General features: G+C 36.6%; 1 protein-coding gene across 1 annotated transcript; it reads left to right on the top strand.

The window, feature by feature from the left end:
• Positions 1-19,408: 19,408 nt before the first annotated feature.
• LOC124934307 (protein TIFY 6B) lies at positions 19,409-22,305 on the top strand. Its single transcript, XM_047474819.1, has 7 exons — positions 19,409-19,795; positions 20,591-20,790; positions 20,899-21,104; positions 21,190-21,280; positions 21,343-21,658; positions 21,749-21,806; positions 21,892-22,305. Exons 1-7 carry the CDS (start codon positions 19,705-19,707, stop codon positions 21,938-21,940), a joined length of 1,011 nt encoding a protein of 336 aa, XP_047330775.1. The 5' UTR covers positions 19,409-19,704; the 3' UTR covers positions 21,941-22,305.
• The last annotated feature ends 917 nt before the right edge of the window (positions 22,306-23,222 follow it).

A 23,222-nucleotide genomic window follows, 5' to 3' on the forward strand; every position in this document is an offset into this window, starting at 1 on the left:
AATGCATTCTTTAACATCAATCTCTTAAGTATTTATAATAATCACTTTTAAATTTGTAGTTTTGGGGATTTGAACTATGGTCTTAAACATGAAATATGAACACCTTAACTATTAGATCACTTGAGATTGTTGAAATAATTTTATAATTTTGTGTATATGTTAGGATCTAGATCGCCGCTGGTGGACCGGGGGTTGGACCGGTTAGCGGTTCACACTCGTAGGGTGGTGGTTAATCCTGTTAGAGATTAACACCGGGGTTTCAATACTACACAACCTGTCACAGACCCTTGAACTAGGTTCAAGCGCGGAAGAGGTTTGCTTTCAGGTTGAAGCGGTATGCTTGTATGATAGGCGGAATCGGTTTCGGATGATGGAGATTTGAAGGATGGTGGGTCGGTTTCGGCAATCTGGATACTTGGTGTGGTTAATGTAGATTCGGTTTTGGGTGGTGTTGTTAGAATAGTCGGTTATGTAACAAAGCCTGCAGAAAGTAAATAACACAACAGATTTTATGGATGTTCGGAGATAAAACTCCTACGTCACCCCTTCCTCTCGAAACCGCGAGAAGGATATTCACTAAGGAATACAAATACAATCCGATCGAGACTTATTTCCTGCTCGATAATACCCGTACAATTTACACTGAAATTGTAATCACACTTAAGCTCTCAATACTTAGGCTTTCTAGAATAGCACACTATTATCACTTGTAGTAAATGCTCTTAGCTTTCGGTATCCCAATGTGTGTCGCACTTAAGTCTCCCAGTTGTGTATCCCAAAATCCCCGCATTTACTCTTCTGCAACTGCCTCCTTTTATAGGTGAAATATGCCAACGGTCATATTTCACTGCCTTGAATCTGATTGGCTGATCAGAGGTGCAGTGATTCAGTGTCTCAGACCTGCGGTCTTCTCCTCAGACCTGACGGTCAATCTCAGACCTGGTGTCATGTTTCAGACCTGCCGGTCTGTAAAGCAAACCTGCCGGGTTTGTCTTTTGCTTAATGTAGGTACTGTCTGTTTGGGCAGTTGTCTGTACTTTGAAGATTTCCTTTCTGGCTTATCCCGAAGTAGAAGGATTCGGTAGTACTGTCTTCTGCAGCCTACAGTCTTTCCTCGGACTTGCATAGATATGGAAGTGTTCAGTCTGTTCCTTTGGTATCATTCTCAACAGATACCCAAAGTGTCTTCTTGTGCAGGCCGGCCACTTGACTTGGCCGAATGTCTTTTGATAGTGAAGTAACCGGACTTCTTCCGGTTATTCTTGTCTTGTGGATTGATCGGCTGTTTGAGCTTTGGCCGATCCTTCCTTTGTTCGGTCACGTTCTAAGTATGCTCGATTGGTTTGGTAGCTTTGACCGGTTCGGTTACTTCAGTTGATTTTCTTATTCATCCGGTCCGGTTCCTTGTTCCTGCATAGGAAATTTGTTTAAGTTAGGTTTATTTGAACCGGTATGAATTTATCTAACAATTTCTCCCTTTTTGATTATTTTATTTAAAATTATCAAAACCAAGTAGTTTTGCAACCGTAGGCCGGTTGTTTTGTTTTGGCCGGGTTTTGAAAAAAAAACTTAGAGATTTTTTTTTTTTTTTTTTTTTTTGAAAAATTTTGAGGGAGGAGTTTTGGAGGAATCTCTATCTTTTATCTAACAATTTCTCCCTTTTTGATTATTTTATTTAAAATTATCAAAACCAAGTAGAAATGCAAAGTAAGGCCGGTATTCAAAAATAACTTTATATATATATATTTATAGACAACCGAAAAAGACAAAGCATAAATACTTAAGACAAATAAGAAAGGAAAGATAGTCCCTATTCCGAGTCCGTGAATTCATATGCGCTCTTCTTTCTCTTCGGTTGCGGTGGCGGTTGCGGTTGGGAAGATCGTGGTCTTTTAGACCGGGACCGCAGCTGTTCTTCGACTTCGTCCTCGACTAGGTCGGCTTGCTGCGAAGGGCCCGTTTCGATCGGTTCAGAGATTTTATTGAGCATCTCGACAATTCGAACTTTCTTAGTAGCCGGCTTCTTTCTCTTCTTTGATGCCGAAGCTGAGGCTGCTGGTGCTGAGGCGGAGGCGGCCGCCTTCTTCTTTTTCTCGTTTTCCTTTGCAAAACCGTCCAGCCTTCGTGCCTCTCTTTCCAGTCGTGCGGCATCCTCCGCAGCCTGACTGGCCACTCTCTCAGCATACCCTAGATACAGGATTTCGGCCCTTCTCATTCTTTCGGCCTCTATTTCTGCTTCGGTCAGCTGAGCCGCTCGCGGCGCTTCCTTGTCTTTGCTGACTTCGGCGTCCAGCCTTTCTTGGACCCTCTTAGCAACCAGAGCATCGGCCTCTATAGCAGCGGCATCCGCGTTTTCCTTAGCCTTCAGAATTTCGGCCATCTGCTCAGTGAGTGCCTTTACCTCGGCCACGAGAGTCTCATTCGTCTTTTCCAGCGCCGAGACCCGGTCGATTGTCGTGTCGACCCGTTCGAAATCCTTCTTTAATTCCAAAGTTATACCCTCCAGAGCTGCGGTATGCTGGGCACACTTTTCACGCTCACCGGCTTCTTCCCACAGTCCGGTGCTGAGTTCCGCTAGGCGTGCTTGATGTTGATCCACAATCTTCTTTGTCACATCGGCGAATTGCATGGCCGTATCGAATATGTTCTCGCATCTATCCTTGAGCGGTTGAAACTTAGAGACGTTGTGGTCAAGTATGCGGTCATCAATCTTCTCTGATATTGATGCCTCAAATTTCTGAAACCGGTCTTCAATCTGCCCTGATGTGGACACTTCAAATTTCTTAAGTTGCTCACCAATCCGTCCCGAAACGGATGCTTCAAACTCATGGAGCCGGTCTTCAATCCATTCCTTAGGGGGAACTGAAACGGTGGCTTCCGGTGGTGGAGTAGGAGGGGACTGCTCGGTCGGATTAGGATCGGTTCTTTCACCGGAGTCTATCAGTGCAGCATTCTCATTGGGAGGTTCCAATGTGACCGCATCCTCCAAGTTCGTGACCGCAGTTTCTGAGATTGGTACCTCGGTATCTTCTAAAATTTGTACTTCAGCATTGTTTGAAGTCGGTACCTCATCATCCTCTGGCATCGGTGTCTCAGTGTCCCTTGGTGTCTCAGTGTCTTCTCTTGAAGTTGTTGTCCAGTCTATTGGAAAATCTTCGATGACCGGAGCGGTATATTCCGGAACTTGTCTTTGATTGCATATTGCTTCTAGCCGCTCTATCTCTTGATGTATTTCCAGTTTGCCGGTCTCGAGTTTTGCTAATACTCGCGGCGCCACGGTAGACACCGATCCCCCTGCGGTATACTCCTCCGTAATTTTCCGGATGCGCCTTCTTAGTTTCCGAAGTCGGCTTCTCGGTATCAAGAGGCAGGTTCGGCATTGTACCTCCTCAATTGTGTTTGATCTTGTGAGACGTAGGATCATGTCTTCCACTTCCTCCAATCTCTCCAAGCATTTCTGTTGCGGGAGGTGCGGCATAATTTCCTTGTATTTTGTACTGAACCGGTGCTCATGCCACTCCAAGTACAAGTCTGTGACGTCCTCGTCTCTTTTGAGAATGCCCTGAAAGATATTCTGGGCTAATTCTTCGGCCTCGGCCTCATCGGCCTCTTCCCGGTTGTAACCTTCATCATCGGCTCCTTCATCAATCCCTTCTTCACCCTCGGTGGTCTCAGGAATGATGCTCTGTTCGGCATCGTTCGGACTCCGAGCCGAAAGATCGTCGTCATGGTCCGTTCTATCCTCGGTTCCCTCTGTGTCGGCTTCCTCATCGGCCCACTCCTCATCTTCCGCTTGTTGCGGTGGGTCTTCGAAGGTTATATTTTCCTTCCTCTTTCCTCCGGTCTTTGCTTTTGCCGGGGCATCTTTCTTTGCGGCTTTCTGCTTTCGGCCATCTGTGGAGCTGGAAGCCGACTGCGTTCTTGGAAGAAAGTGCCGAGATCGAATGATGGAGCGTTTTCTTATCCCAACACCGGGACCGATGTTGAGGTTCAAGTGCAAGAATATCTTGCCGAGTTGTACGGCATACCCCCACGATCTGGCTGAATCCGATCTTACCATTTCCATGAGGTTGCTGAATACCGATCTCGCCCAGTTAACCTCTGTTCCATCCATCAGACGAAATATCATTTTTATTTTGTCTCTGGTTAGATTGCTGAAATTTCCTCCCCTTGCCAGTATCGCCCTGGCAAAGACGTCACACGCCGGGATAAGCTCCGGTCTCAGCGTCTGTTTCTTTCCAGATGTGGTAAGCGGCTTGTTGGTTGCCGATAAAATGTGGCAAGCTGTTTTAAAGGTATCCTCGTCCATTTCTGCCATAGCGTCCATGCCGGTTGTTGGGAGACGCAGACTCTCGGCCACCACTGTTTCGGTGATCTCAACTTGGGAACCGCAAACTGTTGCGATGATCCTATCGTAGGAGATGGTTGCGGTTTTGAAGAACTCTTCGACCGCTTCCCTGTATATTACGTGAGGACCGTCTAGAAGATATCCCAGACCAGTTTTAACCAGCCGGTCAATGACTTCCTTTGCCTCGGCCGTTCCATTTTGCCGAATCTCCTCGAAATCCACTTGAGAGTATAATTTGAACAACGCCGAATCACGACCCATGTTTGAAGAGTTTTGAGAATGAGAGAAATCGGCTTCAGAGATTTTAGGAAGTTTAGAGAGAGAAAGTGAATTTGCGTGAGAATGTAAAGTATGACCGAAGGCCCCCTTTTATAGGCACGGTTTGGAAACCCAACCGTCCCATCATGAATGGGCGGGAGTTTTCCCTCCAATTTGAAAAGACGTGAGACTGGGCGGTTACGTACGAAACGGTGGGCGGTTTCGTTGGGCGGGAGATTTCCCTCCAAAATCTTTTGCCTATGTCATGGATGACACCATCTTATCTATGAAGCCGAATGATTGATCGGTTTCTAGTTCTATTCAGATTTTGATTGATCGGTGTTTAACAGTTTTAAGTAGATTTTTATGATGCCGGATAAGTACGCGGATATAGGTAGAAAGAGTTAACCGGTTATTTAGATAAGTGTTCAAAGAATTTAAGAAGACTTGGCCATTTGAACTGAAATGATAGTGAAATTTAAGAGAAGTCAGAAGTAGAAAACCGATTATAGGATTCGGTATAGGAATAGGCATAGAGAAACAAAAGAGGAAAAAAAAAATATATAGCCTATTCAACAGGCATTCTCCAGAGTCGGTCTCTTGCCGAAACATTGTTGAGGATGTTTGAAGAGGAAGCCGGTGTGCCTGGTCCGAACTCCGATCGATACCCAAGAATCAGCTTGCTGATGTGCGGTGCATACCCGAGACCTTTCTTGGTCAGCACCATGTTCTTTAGATTTCCCCAAATGACCGATGACCAGTTGATGGCCGATTTGCAGAGAATGTTGGTCATGAGGTTGTAGGTATTCTTAGAATACCGTTGATTCGGTGACTGGCATAAGATTGACCGGGTCACGATTTCTAGCAGTAGCTGCCCGTGAGAGGCAAGTTGGGTTTTTGGCCCAAAGGGTTCCACCGGAAGAGGGGTGGAGGATAAGTAGAGCGCGGTTTGAAATCCCGCAAGGTTCTCGATAGCCGAAAAGTCAGAGAAACCTTCGGTGGGTAGACTGAAAAGTGAGGCAAATTCTTCCTCATCTATCCAGAACGTATGGTCTCGGACTGTTGAGACGATGTATTTTCCTCTGATGCAGGCGCTTCGAAAGAAGGCCTTCACATCGTCTATGAGGATGGGACCGGCTTCTTCAAGAAACGGTTGAAGACCGGTTTCAGTTAGAGAATCATACATGACTCTCGTCTTAGTATGACAATCTCTTATATCCGTGCACGAGTCGAAATCGATGCATAGAAAATTTCCCAGAGTTCTGCTCGGCATGATTTCGGTATAGAGAGAGAAACGGGATTCAAGAGAGTGAAAGTGATTTTGTACTTTCGGATGTGAAAAATGAGTAGAGGAAGGCTCCTTATATAGGATCGGTTTTGGAGGGAAAATCTAAGCATTGATGGTTAGTTTTGTTTTATTAATGAAGAGAATCTTTCCCTTTTCAAGGCGCATGGGGAAACGGCGGTTTGCAAAGCCCGAGGTAATTGTCTGTTGGAAAGTAACCAGATTAGTTGGAAATTAATTATGCGGGTGGTTGGGAGTTGTCTCATTAATTGGGATTATGTCATTAAATGCATTTAATACATAAACGATATTGATTAGATAGGAACCGAAAATGGTAGAGACAATGCCGAAAATGACATATGTGAAAGATGTAGTAAACATAAATAAAACTGAAGTAGACATGGATGAAGCCGATATGGTCAAATTTGGTTAGGTCTTCATCCGGTACATGCTGCAAAACGACCGGATGCTAGAAGAAGTGACTTAGCGAGGGGGGTTGAAGTTTCTCCTCCTCCATTCTCTTTCAAACCGACTATAGAAAGAGTCGGTCATTTCCCTAGTTAGCACCTGAGCCTGGTTCAGACCTTCGCCAGGACAAGTTGGGACACCGAGTTCCACCAGAAGGGTGCTCATTTGGGGAATGAGACCGACTGACTGAATGTTAATCATCCAAACTAAGGTGTCGAACAGCACCCGGGACCAGTTTACCGGCGTGCCGGTGATGATGGCCGCCATCATGTTGAAACTCGCCACGCAATAGGTGTTGGTGACATCTCTTCCAAAGATGCCCCTTCCTATTACATCATTGAGGAGTTGATACTCAGCCCTCAAGAGAGATTTAGAGCCATGATCACTAACCGGCTCATCCGACCGGGCAAAGGCGAGGGAGACCTCAGCCTTAATGTCTGCAGGGGGGTTGAGATCTGTGATCCCTCGCTTAGACAGACTGAAGCACCGAGCAAAGTCCTGCTCGGTGAAATCGAAAATTATACCCCCAACCTTTGATTGGATGTGGGTCTCAAAATGAGGTGTCCCCCGGAATACCCTGGCATTGTAGTAGAATTCCATGACGGATTCAGGGTAGATATTTTGCTTATCATCCAGAAAATACTGAAGGCCAGTATCTTCCAGTTTCTTGATCATCCGATACACTTCATAGTGTTCGGTACCAGTACAGGATTCAAAGTCGACTTGGAGGATGTTTGGGAATTGAGACATGGTTAGATTGCCTTAGTGAGAGGATGTTCTTGTGACTTGTGAGTTTTGTGGTGAGTGTTTACCTCTCTTAAATACTAGTTTAGGGGCTAACCTATTGTCCAGGCATTAAATGGAATGACATGTATTAACTGGAGGATAAAGGAGTTTGCATGAAAATAGGCATGTTTGCAGTCTAGGTGTCGGTCATAGGCCTGAACCATGAAAGATATCAAAAGATCTTCACGTCTTTTTAGGCGCGACCAGTTTTCTTTGAAAAGGCAACATTTCAGAACAGATATCTACAAACATTGGTAGTTGTTCCACATCTGTGAAATTCAAATAATCTAGGATGACCTGCTTCCGAAGCGGTCAGTCATTAGTTGTTCATCCCGATGCGGTTAGTTGGCGTTTTCACCAAGTAACCGGTCGGTTTACTCTGTCTGATGGGCTGGGCGGTTCTTCCATAGGGATCTTGAGAATTCAAAAATCAGCAGCTTAGGAGGAACTGCCTGTTTTATCTATCGAAGCCGGTTTTCCTTTTAAGCATCCTTAGGAAGGATCTGACTAATGTCAGTTAAACCGAGAGTGAGTCTGAATTGAGAGAACTTAGCTTCCTGTAGAGGCTTTGTGAAGATATCGGCTACTTGTTGATCGGTTGGTACGTATTCCAGCCGGATATGCTTCAGCGTGACATGCTCTCGGATAAAGTGGTGTCGTATGTCGATGTGCTTGGTTCTGGAGTGGAGAACCGGATTGTAGGTAATCGCAATAGCACTTGTGTTGTCACAGAAGATCGGGGATTCTTCGGCTATGATACCGAAATCCTTCAGCTGCTGTTGGATCCAGAGAAGTTGAGAACAGCAACTTCCGGCCGCCAGGTATTCAGCTTCTGCAGTGGACGTGGCCACCGATGTCTGCTTCTTGCTATGCCATGACACCAGTCGGTCACCAAGGAACTGACATGTTCCGCTGGTGCTCTTTCTGTCAATCTTACACCCTGCATAGTCTGCGTCTGAGTAGCTTGTTAGATTGAAGGATGAGTCTTTTGGGTACCACAGACCGACATCAGGTGTGCCCTTTAGATACTTCAGTATCCTCTTTGCGGCTGTGTAATGGGATTGCTTTGGATTTGCCTGAAATCTCCCACACACACCAACTGCGAACAGGATGTCCGGTCTACTCGCTGTCAGGTACAGTAGGGAACCGATCATGCCCCGGTATGCAATCTGGTCTACCGATTGGCCTTCATCATCCCTATCCAGTTTAACTGATGAGCTCATTGGAGTAGCCGCCGAGGAGCAGGTGTCCATTCCGAACTTCTTTATTAGCTCCTTGGTGTACTTAGGTTGGCTTATGAAGGTTCCTTCCTTGAGTTGTTTGACCTGAAGACCTAGGAAGAAACTTAATTCTCCCATCATACTCATCTCAAACTTGTCAGTCATCATTTTTGAGAACTTATCACATAGTTTAGGATCGGTTGAGCCAAAAATGATATCATCTACATAGATTTGAACAAGTAGGATATGTTCCTTCTTTTCAAATTTGAACAATGTCTTATCCACTGAACCGATGGTGAAATCATGTTCCAATAGAAATGCGGTCAGTGTATCATACCAGGCCCTAGGTGCTTGCTTTAGACCGTATAAAGCTTTGTTCAGCCGGTATACATGATTTGGAAGTGCAGCGTTCTTAAAACCGGGTGGTTGTTCAACATACACTTCCTCACGTAAGTCACCATTCAAGAATGCACTTTTAACATCCATTTGAAAAACTTTGAAGTTTTTGAAAGCAGCAAAAGCAAGAAAGATCCTAATGGCTTCAATCCTGGCTACAGGAGCAAATGACTCTTCAAAGTCAATGCCTTCTTCCTGTTTGTAACCTTGAGCCACTAATCTGGCTTTGTTCCTCGTGACCAAACCGTCCTCATTGAGTTTGTTTCTGAATACCCATCTTGTTCCTATGACCGATTGATCCTTCGGTCTAGGAACTAGGTACCAGACCTTACTACTCTCGAACTGGTTTAGTTCTTCTTGCATTCCCAAGATCCAATCCGGATCTGACAATGCTTCATCTATTCTTTTCGGTTCAATCTGGGATATGAAAGCTGAGTTAAAATATCCTTCCAGAAGTTGACCCCTAGTTCGAACAGGTTTTGAAGGGTCACCTATAATTTGCTCAGGAGGATGTTTACTATTTCTTCTGAGATTCAGTTCAGGGATGTCTACCAAATTACCGTTTATTTGATCAAGGCTAGACATGTCGGTAGGCTGACCGAGATTGTCAGACCGACCGGCTTCCTCGGGTTGGACCGAAGTGTCAGCTTCCTGTTGTGAAACAGCTTGATCCGGCTGGGTATCAATATTACCCATTAGGTCATGGACGAATCGCCTGAAGACAGGGGTCTCATCTTCACCATCAGAATGGATATCGTTATTTACCAATCTGTTGTGTAGATCAAAGCATGAAGCAGTATTGCTTTCAACCGATTCATCGAAAACAACGTGAATTGTTTCCTCCATGGTTGCAGTTCTATTATTATATACTCTATATGCTTTACTTACTGACGAGTATCCTAGCATGATTCCTGTATCGGTTTTCGGATCAAAAACGGTGAGTTGGGTTTTACCATTCATATGAATATAACATTTACATCCGAAAATCCTGAGGTATTTAAGTTTGGGAACTCTGTTAAAATAGACCTCATATGGTGTTTTGTTGTGAAATTTGTTTATCAATGACCGGTTTTGTGTATGGCATGCAGTGTTGATAGCCTCAGCCCAAAATTTCTGAGCAATGCCGGAGTCGGCTATCATGGACCGTGCGGCTTCCTTGAGAGTCCGGTTTCTTCTCTCGGCCAGGCCATTTTGTTGAGGAGTCCTAGCACTAGACAACTCGTGTCTAATGCCGGATTCATCAAGATATGCAGTTAACGTGCTATTAGTAAATTCGGTACCTCTATCGCTTCGAATGCAATTAATGCGAGTTGATTTTTCATTTTGCAAGCGCTTAAGAAGAGTAATCAGGTTTGATACCGTTTCACGTTTTGATGGTAAGAATATCACCCATGTATATCTAGAGTAGTCATCAATAACTACCATGGTGTAAAGCATACCTCCTAGGCTTATGACCTGAATTGGTCCAAATAAATCCATGTGAAGAAGGTCTAAGCATCGGCTAGATTGGATATTTCCTTTGCTTTTAAACGATGACCTAGTTTGTTTACCCATTTGGCATGCTGAACAAACCTTATCCTGGTTGAATACTATATCCGGGATGCCTTCAACTAATTTCTTACCACGAATGTAGTTTAAAGTTTTCATGTTTAGATGGTTTAGTCTTTTGTGCCATAGCCAGGTTTGATCAGTCTTAGCTATCATGCATATAGGATGTTCTACTCTAGTTTTCCAGTCTACCTTGTAGATGTTACCTATCCTATTTCCGGTTAATAGTACTATGCCTTGAGAATTCTTAACTAAGCATGCATGTTTAAGGAATTCTACCGTGTATCCAGCATCACACATCTGACTAATGCTAAGTAGATTGAAGCGTAGGTTTTCAACGAGAAGTACATTATCAATAGTTAGGTTACCATGAACAATCTTACCCTTGCCCACGGTTTTACCTTTAGAGTTGTCACCGAAGGTGATTAGAGCACCGGTTGCTGATCTAATGTCGGTTAGCAGATTGCTATTTCCGGTCATGTGCCTGGAGCAACCGCTGTCCAAGAACCATTCGGAGTTTCCTAGCCGTTTCTTTGGATCCTGCAAAATGTACATATTTACAACTATTTGGTACCCACATTTACTTGGGTCCACATGCGATTAGTCCCTTAGGTATCCAGACTTTGATAAATCGAATTGACTTCTTTGCTAGGGTTTTGACTGTCCTTTTGACACTCGGTCTGGTGTATTTCGGCTTCCCTATAGATGACCTAAATGGTGATGGTCTTTGGTTTGATGATCTATAGGTTGACCTACGTGGCTCAGGAAAATCTTTCTTATATTTGAGGATTTCTGCTTTCCTTTTCTCAAGGTCAAGCCATGAGTCGGTTGGGTTAACATAGTCGTATTTTAGCTTTTCTTCCCTATAGTATGCGGTCTCCTCTTCTTCAGCTGTACAGGTGCTCTTAAGGAATTTTATAAAGGGAAGGTTTCCTTTCGTAAGCTTTGCTTTCCATATGGGTTTTCGGTCTTTAGGTCTGTTTTCTGTGTATCCTAGGCCATTCTTACAACGAGGATGCCTGTATTCTTTATTCAGATTCTTTACTATATCGCTAGATCTCCTATAGGCGGCCATCGTATATTGAAATCGGGCATTCTCTTTCTCGGTTAGTTCTCTAGTTGGCTCACTAGGCTGTTCGATCTTAGAATCTAATTCGGTTTCTAAAGTGTGGGTATCAATGACCTCTGGTTCGGTTATGATGGGTACCTCTGGTTCTACTAGGATAGGTACTATAGGTTCAGTTTTAAAGTTGAGTTGCTTAGGTAACATGGTCAATAGGTTCTTATATTCTTCTACCATGTCATTCAAAGCATTATACAACTCATCTTTAGTGAATTCTTCACAGGGAGAATCGAATACCTGTTCCTCATTTGCCATGAGACATGTGAGTTCATCATCACTGTCACTGCGAGCCCATAGACTTCCTCCATCGTCGGCTATCAGTGCTTTCGGTATCTCACTCCCTTCGACTTGTTGATAGTTATTTCGGTTATTACCACTCCCTTCACCATTTTGGTGATAGTTGTTCCGGTTGTTTTGGTAGTCCGGTTTCTGGGTATCTCTCCTTGGTTTCCTGCATTCCCACTTAAAATGTCCCAAACAATTACAGTTATAGCATCTTACATTGGATTTGTCACCATAGTAGTTGTTTGTAGGTTGGCTTCTATTCATGAACCTCCCAAACTTCTGTGCAAGCATTGCCATGGCGTCCTCAGTAAACTGTTCGGCGGTTCTGATCGGTGCAGGTGCAGGAGTTGGTATCGATGCAGGTGTGGGTATAGGGGCAGGAGCAGGTGCAGCCGGTTCCGTAGATGTGATCAGTGCTCTAGTTGATGTTGAGGCCGAGACTTCCTCTTCAGTTCTGGAATTCATCTCGAACTCATATGCCTTAAGATCTTCGAATACGTCGTATAGTTTCATCTTACGTAGGCTTTTTGATTCTCTCATGACCATCGTCTTTATGTCCCAAGTACTTGGAAGAGATCTCAAAACTTTCATGATGACCTCTTTGTTTTCATACTTCTTGCCCAGATTTGCTAGCTCATCTAATACACCAGTGAACCTATCACTGTATTCCTTCATAGTTTCCCCTGGTTTCATTTTGATGCTTTCAAACCTCTGTGTGGCCACCATTATTTTGTTCTCCTTTGTTCTTTCATTTCCCTCAAAGATCTGGATGACCGTGTTCCATGTCTCCTTCGCGGTTTTGCAATCTCTGATCTTGCAATATGTGTTTCTGTCCACGCTGTTGGAGATCCAGTTTCTTGCATGGTTGTCCAGATTGTTTCTTCTCCTATCTTCAGCCGTCCATTCTTTTCTATCTTTATCAATGAATATCGGTCCTTCGGTCAGAATGGATTCCATTTCATCATCCAAGGTGACTAGATGTAGGTGCATGCGTGCCTTCCAGTTGGCAAAGTCATCACCTTCTAGCATTGGAGGCCTATCTTGATACATGCTTGCTTGAGTATTGAAACCAACTGCTCTGATACCAATTGTTAGGATCTAGATCGCCGCTGGTGGACCGGGGGTTGGACCGGTTAGCGGTTCACACTCGTAGGGTGGTGGTTAATCCTGTTAGAGATTAACACCGGGGTTTCAATACTACACAACCTGTCACAGACCCTTGAACTAGGTTCAAGCGCGGAAGAGGTTTGCTTTCAGGTTGAAGCGGTATGCTTGTATGATAGGCGGAATCGGTTTCGGATGATGGAGATTTGAAGGATGGTGGGTCGGTTTCGGCAATCTGGATACTTGGTGTGGTTAATGTAGATTCGGTTTTGGGTGGTGTTGTTAGAATAGTCGGTTATGTAACAAAGCCTGCAGAAAGTAAATAACACAACAGATTTTATGGATGTTCGGAGATAAAACTCCTACGTCACCCCTTCCTCTCGAAACCGCGAGAAGGATATTCACTAAGGAATACAAATACAATCCGATCGAGACTTATTTCCTGCTCGATAATACCCGTACAATTTACACTGAAATTGTAATCACACTTAAGCTCTCAATACTTAGGCTTTCTAGAATAGCACACTATTATCACTTGTAGTAAATGCTCTTAGCTTTCGGTATCCCAATGTGTGTCGCACTTAAGTCTCCCAGTTGTGTATCCCAAAATCCCCGCATTTACTCTTCTGCAACTGCCTCCTTTTATAGGTGAAATATGCCAACGGTCATATTTCACTGCCTTGAATCTGATTGGCTGATTAGAGGTGCAGTGATTCAGTGTCTCAGACCTGCGGTCTTCTCCTCAGACCTGACGGTCAATCTCAGACCTGGTGTCATGTTTCAGACCTGCCGGTCTGTAAAGCAAACCTGCCGGGTTTGTCTTTTGCTTAATGTAGGTACTGTCTGTTTGGGCAGTTGTCTGTACTTTGAAGATTTCCTTTCTGGCTTATCCCGAAGTAGAAGGATTCGGTAGTACTGTCTTCTGCAGCCTACAGTCTTTCCTCGGACTTGCATAGATATGGAAGTGTTCAGTCTGTTCCTTTGGTATCATTCTCAACAGATACCCAAAGTGTCTTCTTGTGCAGGCCGGCCACTTGACTTGGCCGAATGTCTTTTGATAGTGAAGTAACCGGACTTCTTCCGGTTATTCTTGTCTTGTGGATTGATCGGCTGTTTGAGCTTTGGCCGATCCTTCCTTTGTTCGGTCACGTTCTAAGTATGCTCGATTGGTTTGGTAGCTTTGACCGGTTCGGTTACTTCAGTTGATTTTCTTATTCATCCGGTCCGGTTCCTTGTTCCTGCATAGGAAATTTGTTTAAGTTAGGTTTATTTGAACCGGTATGAATTTATCTAACAGTATATATATATATATATATATATATATATATATATATATATATATATATATATATATATATATATATATATATATATATATATATATATATATATATATATATATATATATATATATATTGTATTTAATATTTATTATCAATTAGTTAATTAGTCGACATCTTGTGACTCACACTTTTTTATATGTTTTTTTTATCATATTTCCACACGCCTCTTATCCCTCGGTAAACCAACCACCAATCTCAATCACATTTTCAAACGTTTATTATTCCTCATAAAACTAACCACCAATCTCAATCACAGTTTCACACGCCTCTTATCTTTTAGCAAACCAACCATCAATCTCAATTGGTCTATAATCTTGTTACCTCACGATCTTTTGTTACTCACCTCTTATCATTTGACAAACCACATCTCAATCACACTTTCACAGGTCTTTTATCCCTAGAAAAATAAACCATCAATATCAATCGACATTTAACCTCGTGACCTCACACTTTGATTAATCAAATATTTGATTCATATTTTTTAACCACTCTCATTTGTTACCGACCTATTATCCCACGGAAAACCACACCCCAATCACACTTGGTTAAATGAGTGTACTTATTTTGTTATGTTGCAAGTTCGAAACATACATATATCATTTTTATTTTTTTTAACCGTTATAAGTTTATGGGCGGGTCAATCCACGATCCGACCTAAGTATTCATTTACTCTCACATATATATCCAAATTAATCACATCTCTCGACCCGACAAACCAATCAAATTCAAATTAAACATTATTATATATATATATATATATATATATTAGTTAGTTAGTTAAAAAGGTTGAACTTATATTGTTAAGAATGTCGCACGTTCATCAAATTTGGTGTTAAATTTAAAATATAAATTCTTATTAGCTTAGTTAGGCAATGGTTGTACTTATTTTGTTAGGTTGCAAGTTTGAAACATATCTATAATATTTTTAATTTTATTTTTAACTGTTTTAAGTTTATGGGTGGGTTAACCCATGATTCGATCCAAGTATCTATTTATATATATATTTATTATTAATATATAATAATTTAAATAAAATATATTTTAATATTTTGGTTAATGAATTAGATGATGGGATAGATAAAATGATATTAAAATTATAACTGTGATTTAACCCAACTGAACAACTTTTAATATTTAATTTTATGTTTTGGGCAGTACAAATAATTGGGGGCATGAATAACAGTGAGAGGTGCTGGTTATTATTTCAAATAAAAATAATATATATATATCATTAAATAAAATAACAGCTTATTTAATTTGAATACTGAAAATTGATATCACGCCATCAGTCAAGCAAAAATGGTCCCATACTCCATTAATACTTCTTTCAGTACAATTAAACCATGAATGACCCTTGTTTTTTAAATGGTTAATTAAATGTTATTTGAAAATGTTTTCAATCAATATTTTATTTGTTAGGTTAAAGAATTTTAATTAATTAAACTAATTAATTATCACATTTATAATATATTAATTATAAATGTGGTGTTTGGTAAGATATATTAGACAATATAAATAGTGAAATTATAAAGTGTTTAGTTGGATTAAGTTTATATGTATAGTAATACTAATTGTATAATTTATACCTTGGATGAGGTATAAATTAGTAACAACTCCTACATGTTACAAGACAGTATTAAAATTTTATTTTTTTATTCATTTTTTTATTTTATTTTTTTATTTTAACATTTATTTAATCTTTCAATAAATTTTAATTATTTTTTAATTTCAATATATATTACTTACCTTTTATTTTAGAAAACAAAGTTACTTTTATAAATTTTATTATTTAAGAATATAAATAATTAAAAAATTAATTTATTTTTATTGAGAAAATTAACTTTTATTTTATAATTAGTAGTATAAAAATAATAATATTATGATTATTAATTATAATTATTATCTCTCTTATTAAATATTTATTAGTTCAATAATTTAAATAATATATTATCTCATATTTTAAACTAAATTATGAAATAATACTAATTATTTATTTTTATATAATATTATTAATTTAAAATAATAACAAAATTATATTTTTATTTATTTATTTGATATAATATTTAAACTAATTAAAATTAAATTAAAATATTTAAAATATTAATAAATTTAATTAAGAATAATATTAAAGAAACTATCAACAAAGATATAAATAAATAAAAATAATTAAAAAATTATTTTATTTTTTTTACTGAATTTTATAATATCTATCCAATACAAATGATAAACTTATACAATTTATATCAAATCTTATATTTTCAACCAAACAATAATAATATATATAACTTATACATTTTTATACTTTCTTACAATTTATACCTATATATAATTTATATATTATATACTATACCTCGTAACAAACGTAGCCTACATATTTATAATAGATGATATATTATTTACCCATCTTACATCTAAAACAAGAATAATAGGTCATATTAATTGGTATAATCATTTGGAATTTAAATATTTAACTAAGAGAGACTTATGTAGAGGGTTTTTAGTCAATAATTCCATTAATTTGTGGTTGTAGTATACAAAGTCTGAGATTTAGAGGACGATGAAATGAAAAAGATTGAAGACAATTAGGTTTGGCAAGATGGTGTTTCATCGGGAATTTTAAAGTAATTTGTCTTACTCTTCTTTTAGTAGATGTAATTATGAGGAGAATAGTTGGAAATATTGTTTGATTTTTATGTGCTTAAAAGTTTTTTTTTTAAACTTATTCATTCGCTTCTTCGGACGGAAGAGTTTCATTGACTGACATTTTTTTTTAATTAGAGGAGAACTAGCATGACATCCCATAATCATTACTTATCACTTAAACACAAAGCGCTTTCAGATGAAATTGAACTTGTGATATTTTTGTCTCTTAAGCCGACTTTTACCACTGAACTACCTTGGTGGGGTGATTGAGATTTTTTTTAGTTATCATTTAAGACTAATGTAAAATTAATGATATTTACCTCACTTATTTGATTTAAAACGTACAAAATTAAATATAAAAGAAAATAACCAATAACAAAAATTACGAGAAAAAAATCCAAACAATATGTATAAATGAATGGAGAATATAAAACTTAGATATTTTAAAAAGTAAACAAAAAAAATGAACAATTTGAAAAAAAATAGAAATATGATAGAAGAGGGAGGACATTTAAATATAAATGAACATCAAACTAATTTCTTTTCTTTTTTTTAGAAACTAAATAAATTAGCACATTTAAAGTGAACTACTTATATTTAAATCGAAATCATCACATGATCAACCTTCCAACCATTATAAATTAAATTATAGTTTAATATTTAAATTGTACAACAATATAATAAATATGGTGACTTTGAGTTTTTAGAAGGTGGGACACCCTAGGTCTTAATGCCCACGTGAGAATCCAACCGTCCTAAGAGTTTGTTCGGATATTTTTATTTATTTTTAATATAAAAAGAAAAAAATAATGATAATAAATAATTTTAAGAAAATGTGATTATTTTTGATAAAAATATATTAATATATATAAATAAAATAAAAAATAATAATTTAAAATAAAGAGTATTTTAATATTTTGATTAATAAATTAAGTAATATTAAAAATAAAAAAAAAGAATGAAATGGTATTTAATTTTATTTGAATTATTAAAATAATTATAAACCAAACAAGACTTAAGGACGGTCGGCCTTTGCCTTTTCCAAAGGCTAGTTATTATTATTGGGCATGCATATCCATTTGCCACTTCCCTACCATTCCTAATTCATGTATCAACCCTATCTAACAAATATCATTTGGTTGCAGTTTTATTACATTAAAAATATATATTCATCAACAAAATTTTGAAAATAATTATTATAAATTTATAATTTAATTTATTAGTAAAATAAAATTAATAATTTATTCAATCTAATAGAATTTGATAATACAACTCATCAAGTTAAAAAGTTTTTCTAGATTAAGTTTGATAAAACTAAAACTTAAAATTTGAATAAATTTTACATATTTAATATCTAAAAAAATATAATAAATCTACTAACACCAACTTGACATTGAAATTGATTTAATATATTAAATTTATAATAATTAAAAAAATATTTATATTAATAAATAAAAATAAGTATAAAAATTAATTTTGTAATATTAGAATATTAGAATATTAGAGAGGAATAAATTATTGTTAACTATAATATAACTTTATATATATATATAAGAATAATTTTATTAAATTTTTAATATTTAATTGAATGATTTTTCTAAAATAATTATTTAATTTTTTATTTATTTTAGAATTGCAAGGTGGTTACCAAAATAACAAAGGTACAAACTATTTATTTAGGTGGTTGTCAGGGTGGTGGTGGTTCTCATTAAATTATAATTTATCTTAATTTTTATATTTGATCAATTTAAAATTGTAAATAATCATTTGTTTTTTCAAGTGTATTCATTTTTTTTTTAAAATAGCCTATTTTTTATTGATATCAAATTAAAAATATTTATCTTCAAAATAATATATTTAATTAAGGATTTTTATTTTTTTAAATAATATATTATTTAGAGTTAAAAGTATGATAAAATGTTTTTATTATTTACATTAAAATAAATACATATTATTACAATAAATTTTATATAATTAATTTAGTAACTACATATTATAAAAATATAAAACAATTATATAATTTTTTTATTAATGATAAAATGAAATTATAAGAGATTAGAATATAAAGAGAAAGAAAAAATATTTGATTTTTTTTATTTTAATTTTAAATCATTTTTGATTATATTATTATTACAAGTTCTAATTACTAAATTAATTAAATATCAAAATATTTTTATTTTATATTAATTAAAATTTTCCTTTAAAATGATAAAATAGAACAGTTTTTTATTTATTAAATACCTGTCAATTAAACTTTTTCTACCTTTTATATTTTTTTTAAAAATTTGTAATTTTTTTAAGTAATATAAAAAATTATTTTAAGCCACAGGGGAAGAAAAAGATGTATAGAGATGACGCTATTCACATCTATTAATTCTCTCTTTTTCAATATTTTATTATTAAAATATTATTTAATAATTTATTTATAGTCAAAATTTTATTATTAAATTATTATAAATATTTTTTAAAAATTATTATATATTTATTTACAAGTTTAGAGACACGTGACAAGTAACCGGTTGAACCGGTGGTCATCCACAGATTCTAAAAATCGGACCAATCAGCTTTTATATTTATTTGCGCATTTTCTGTAATAAGTAAACCAGACGAAAAAAAGGCACCAGCGTTCGTACGCATTCAAATCACATTTCTTAAATTCATCAATTCGTTCTTCAAATCTCCAATTTTCTCTTCTTCTTGAAGTAATCATTTGATTTCAAATCTTTCTTCTGCAAGAAATTCAAAGTACAACAAAGAGGATCGATATATATAGGTCTTCGTTTCTTCATCATCAGATCTTTGAGCTGCTTTTCATTCAGAACTAGTACAACTGCTTTATTCTCTGAAGAAATCCTCAGAGATCTATCTATTTATCAATCTGTAATCAGAATCTCATAATGGAACGTGATTTCATGGGACTAAAGAAGGACGCCGCCGCCGCTGCTGCTGCTGCTGCCGTGAAAGAAGAAGCCGCTGAAGGATGCAAAGGTATAATAAACTCCACCTGATTGTTTCTAGGTTTATTGATAACGCATGCAGATGACTATTGTAATACTAACGACTTGATTTAGTCGCTTTCTGTTTGAATCCTTGATTTGGTGATAGTTGATTATGTTATTACCTTTGGATTATAACAATTTAGTATATAGAACACCTTCTGAATCTTGTAGTGAATCTAGATCTGATATTTCTATGTTAATTTTTGTAATCTCGAGGTAGTTTGGCTGATATAACTGAAGAAGATGCATAATAAGTTTGATTTTAGAACACGGAAAACCATAGAAAATGTCAAAGAGCTTGAATCCAATTGATATTGTTTGTAGGTTTATTGATAACGCATGCATATGACTTGTAATACTAACGACTTGATTTAGTCGCCTTCTGTCTGAATCCTTGCTTCAATTATTAGCTCTAATCGGTTACTTCTCTATTTGATTGATTTGGTGATGATGGCTGATTATGTTATACTTAGGATAACAATTTAGTGAATAGAACACCTTCTGAATCTTTTAGTGCATCTAGATCTGATATTTCGTTGTTAATTTTTGTAATTTCGAGGTATTTTGGCTGATATAACTGCAGAAGATGCATAATAAGTTTGATTTTTCTCATAGAAAATGTCAAAGAGATTGAATCCAATACAATAGATTGCATTTTGTGTTCTGTGTTCAGGTTCTTTTGTGTAGTACATGAATCCAGTAAACTAAACTTTTCAACTTTGAAGTGAATTACTTAAAGGTATAGATTCACTTAGATTCATAGAAACTTTTCTTTGGTTTCCAGATTTCTCTAGAGTGTCAGGAATGCCATGGCCTTTATCTAGCAAGGTTTCAGCTCTACATAGTTTTATGCCTTTTAAGGCTTCTTATGAAGAGAGGACACCAAAACTCATGCCAGAAACTGTTGTCTCTCAAGGATTCATCCCTGTATCAGCTCCAGATGCATTTGAGACCAATCAAAAACGTATTTATACTGAAATTCAGGTTTGTTTGTTTTTATTAACATTCTTACCTTGTGAAATATATCATCAATCAAGGTTTGATAACCACTATATGTTTCCTATGCATAACCACTGTATGTTTCCTATGCAGCACAATAATAATTCATTGAATTTCTCTCGGGATGCAAAGATGCTTTCAGCTGCCCAACGTCCAATTTCATTTGCCTCTGGAAATTCATTCTTCGGTTCTCAATTTGTTGGCAATTCTTTCAAGCAACAACTACTAGGAGGATCCCCTGTTGCTTCCCCACATCCAGTTCCTTCTCCCGGTTCTGTCGTAGGAACAACTCATTCACGGTACTAAAGATGGATCTCTCAGTTTATACCTTTCATATGTCATTCTAGAGATGCATGACTTTAAAAAGGGCTACACTTATTGTAGGTTTGCTCCCAAGAATTCTGCTGGCCCTCCTCAATTGACCATCTTTTATGCAGGGACTGTTAATGTATTTGATGAAATCTCACCCGAGAAGGTTTGCTCTTACTTTTTAATCAAACTGAAAACACAATGATTTCTAACTCCCATGTCTTGCAGGCTCAGGCTATTATGTTGTTGGCGGGCAATGGCAATGGAAATGGCAATGTATCTTCGATGATATCATCACAACCGAGAGCTCAAGTTCAGATGATGTGTCCAGCCTCAAAACCAAACCTGCTTCCAATTAGTACACCACCATCCTCTGCTCTCTCAAGCCCCTTATCTGTTTCATCTCATCCAGCTAATAATCCATCAGGTAGTGGTTCAGCTACAAATGACGAAATGACTGTCAATCTTGCTAAGAATACTGATTCGCCAAGAATAGTTGCTTCTGTTGGTCCTCTTGCTGCAATGGCCACCTTGATGCCCAATGGTATTTCCTTCTTTTTTTTAATGAAATCTTAATATGTTGGATAAATTGTTTTGAATTGTACATAACAGACTTTTAAATGTTTTCATGTAGCTGTTCCTCAGGCGCGTAAAGCATCACTGGCCCGTTTCCTGGAGAAGCGCAAAGAAAGGTTAGATTTCTCGTACAAAATATAACATTGATAATTTAAGAGTTTTTGTAAGCGATTGAAATTGAATTTGAATGATGGAACACAGGGTGATGAACGCAGCAGCGCCATACTACATAAGCAAGAAGGATTCGTGAGGAAGGGATGTTGCGACGCCGCGCCTATAAAGACAGGTATTTGAGGATGAACCCAACCAACTCTTTTAAGAAGGAAAGATTAAGTTTTACAATATTTAAAATTAAAAATAAAAAAGGAATTTTTTATTTATTAAGAATGAGTTATGGGTTGGGTTTTGTTGGTTAATTTATTTACTTATTGATATGTTGTGTTAGTAGTACTGCTTATTAATTTAGGTATTTTTATATTTTTGGAATTTGGAATTTGGATGTAGTAGTATAATCTTTGACATATTTTATTAATAAGTATGTCATGCCAAAGTTTATTGTAAAATAAACATGTATTACATTGAGAAATTCTTAAGGTACACATTCCTTTTAAATCATTCTTTCACCTTCTTATGATTTGAGATTAAGATCCTTTTAAGATCTTGAAAACACTTTATTTTTATAATAAAAAAGTCTAAATAATAGCTAGATTCAACTTTAAAATATATTTTGCTTGTTATAATAATTTTTCATAAAAAAATTGGATTTGGGGTTTATTTAAATAATTTTTATTTGGTAGAAACGTGTTGTCAAGTCATGACTTGAAGGTTTGGTATTGTTGGATCCAATGTACTTTTTTTTTAATATGTTGTTTAAAACAATTCAGAAATACATCACATTTTAGTCATTTTTAAAATATTATAATCTAATCAAATATTATTTAATTATTTAATTTTATTAATTTATTAATTAAAATACAAATATTGATCAAATTGTCACATTGGTTCTCATTGCCCTTGATTTAAATTTTGGTTATATTCTTTCAAACATTACAAATTTGGACTATGTATAGTTAAAGTTATAAAAAACTATATAACCTTAATTGGCTTCAAAATTGAAGTTTTTCAGATGTAATTCCCGAAATCTTAATTGATATTAATATCAAAATATAAAAGATAAAAAAAACTATCAATTCAAAATCAATACCAATGTTTATTTGAATAACATGAATCCTAAGCAAATGAAAGTGGTTGCTCATCCAACCGGTAGGAACAGAAAATAGATTGATGTGTCCTCGGGAGATTTCATAATCTTATTTTATTTAAAATACTAAATAATATATTTTACATAATTCAATTAAACATTTTATTTATTTAAATAATATAATTATTTATTTATATTTGAAAATTTTGAAATATATAATTTAAAATAAAATGTGTGTAAATTATATCATTTTAAAAAATATTTATTAATTTATGTATTATATAATATATATATATACAAAAATTTATTATATAATGTATTATTCAATTAA

The sequence above is a fragment of the Impatiens glandulifera genome, chromosome 4, assembly GCF_907164915.1.
Source record: "Impatiens glandulifera chromosome 4, dImpGla2.1, whole genome shotgun sequence".
Taxonomy (NCBI): domain Eukaryota; kingdom Viridiplantae; phylum Streptophyta; class Magnoliopsida; order Ericales; family Balsaminaceae; genus Impatiens; species Impatiens glandulifera.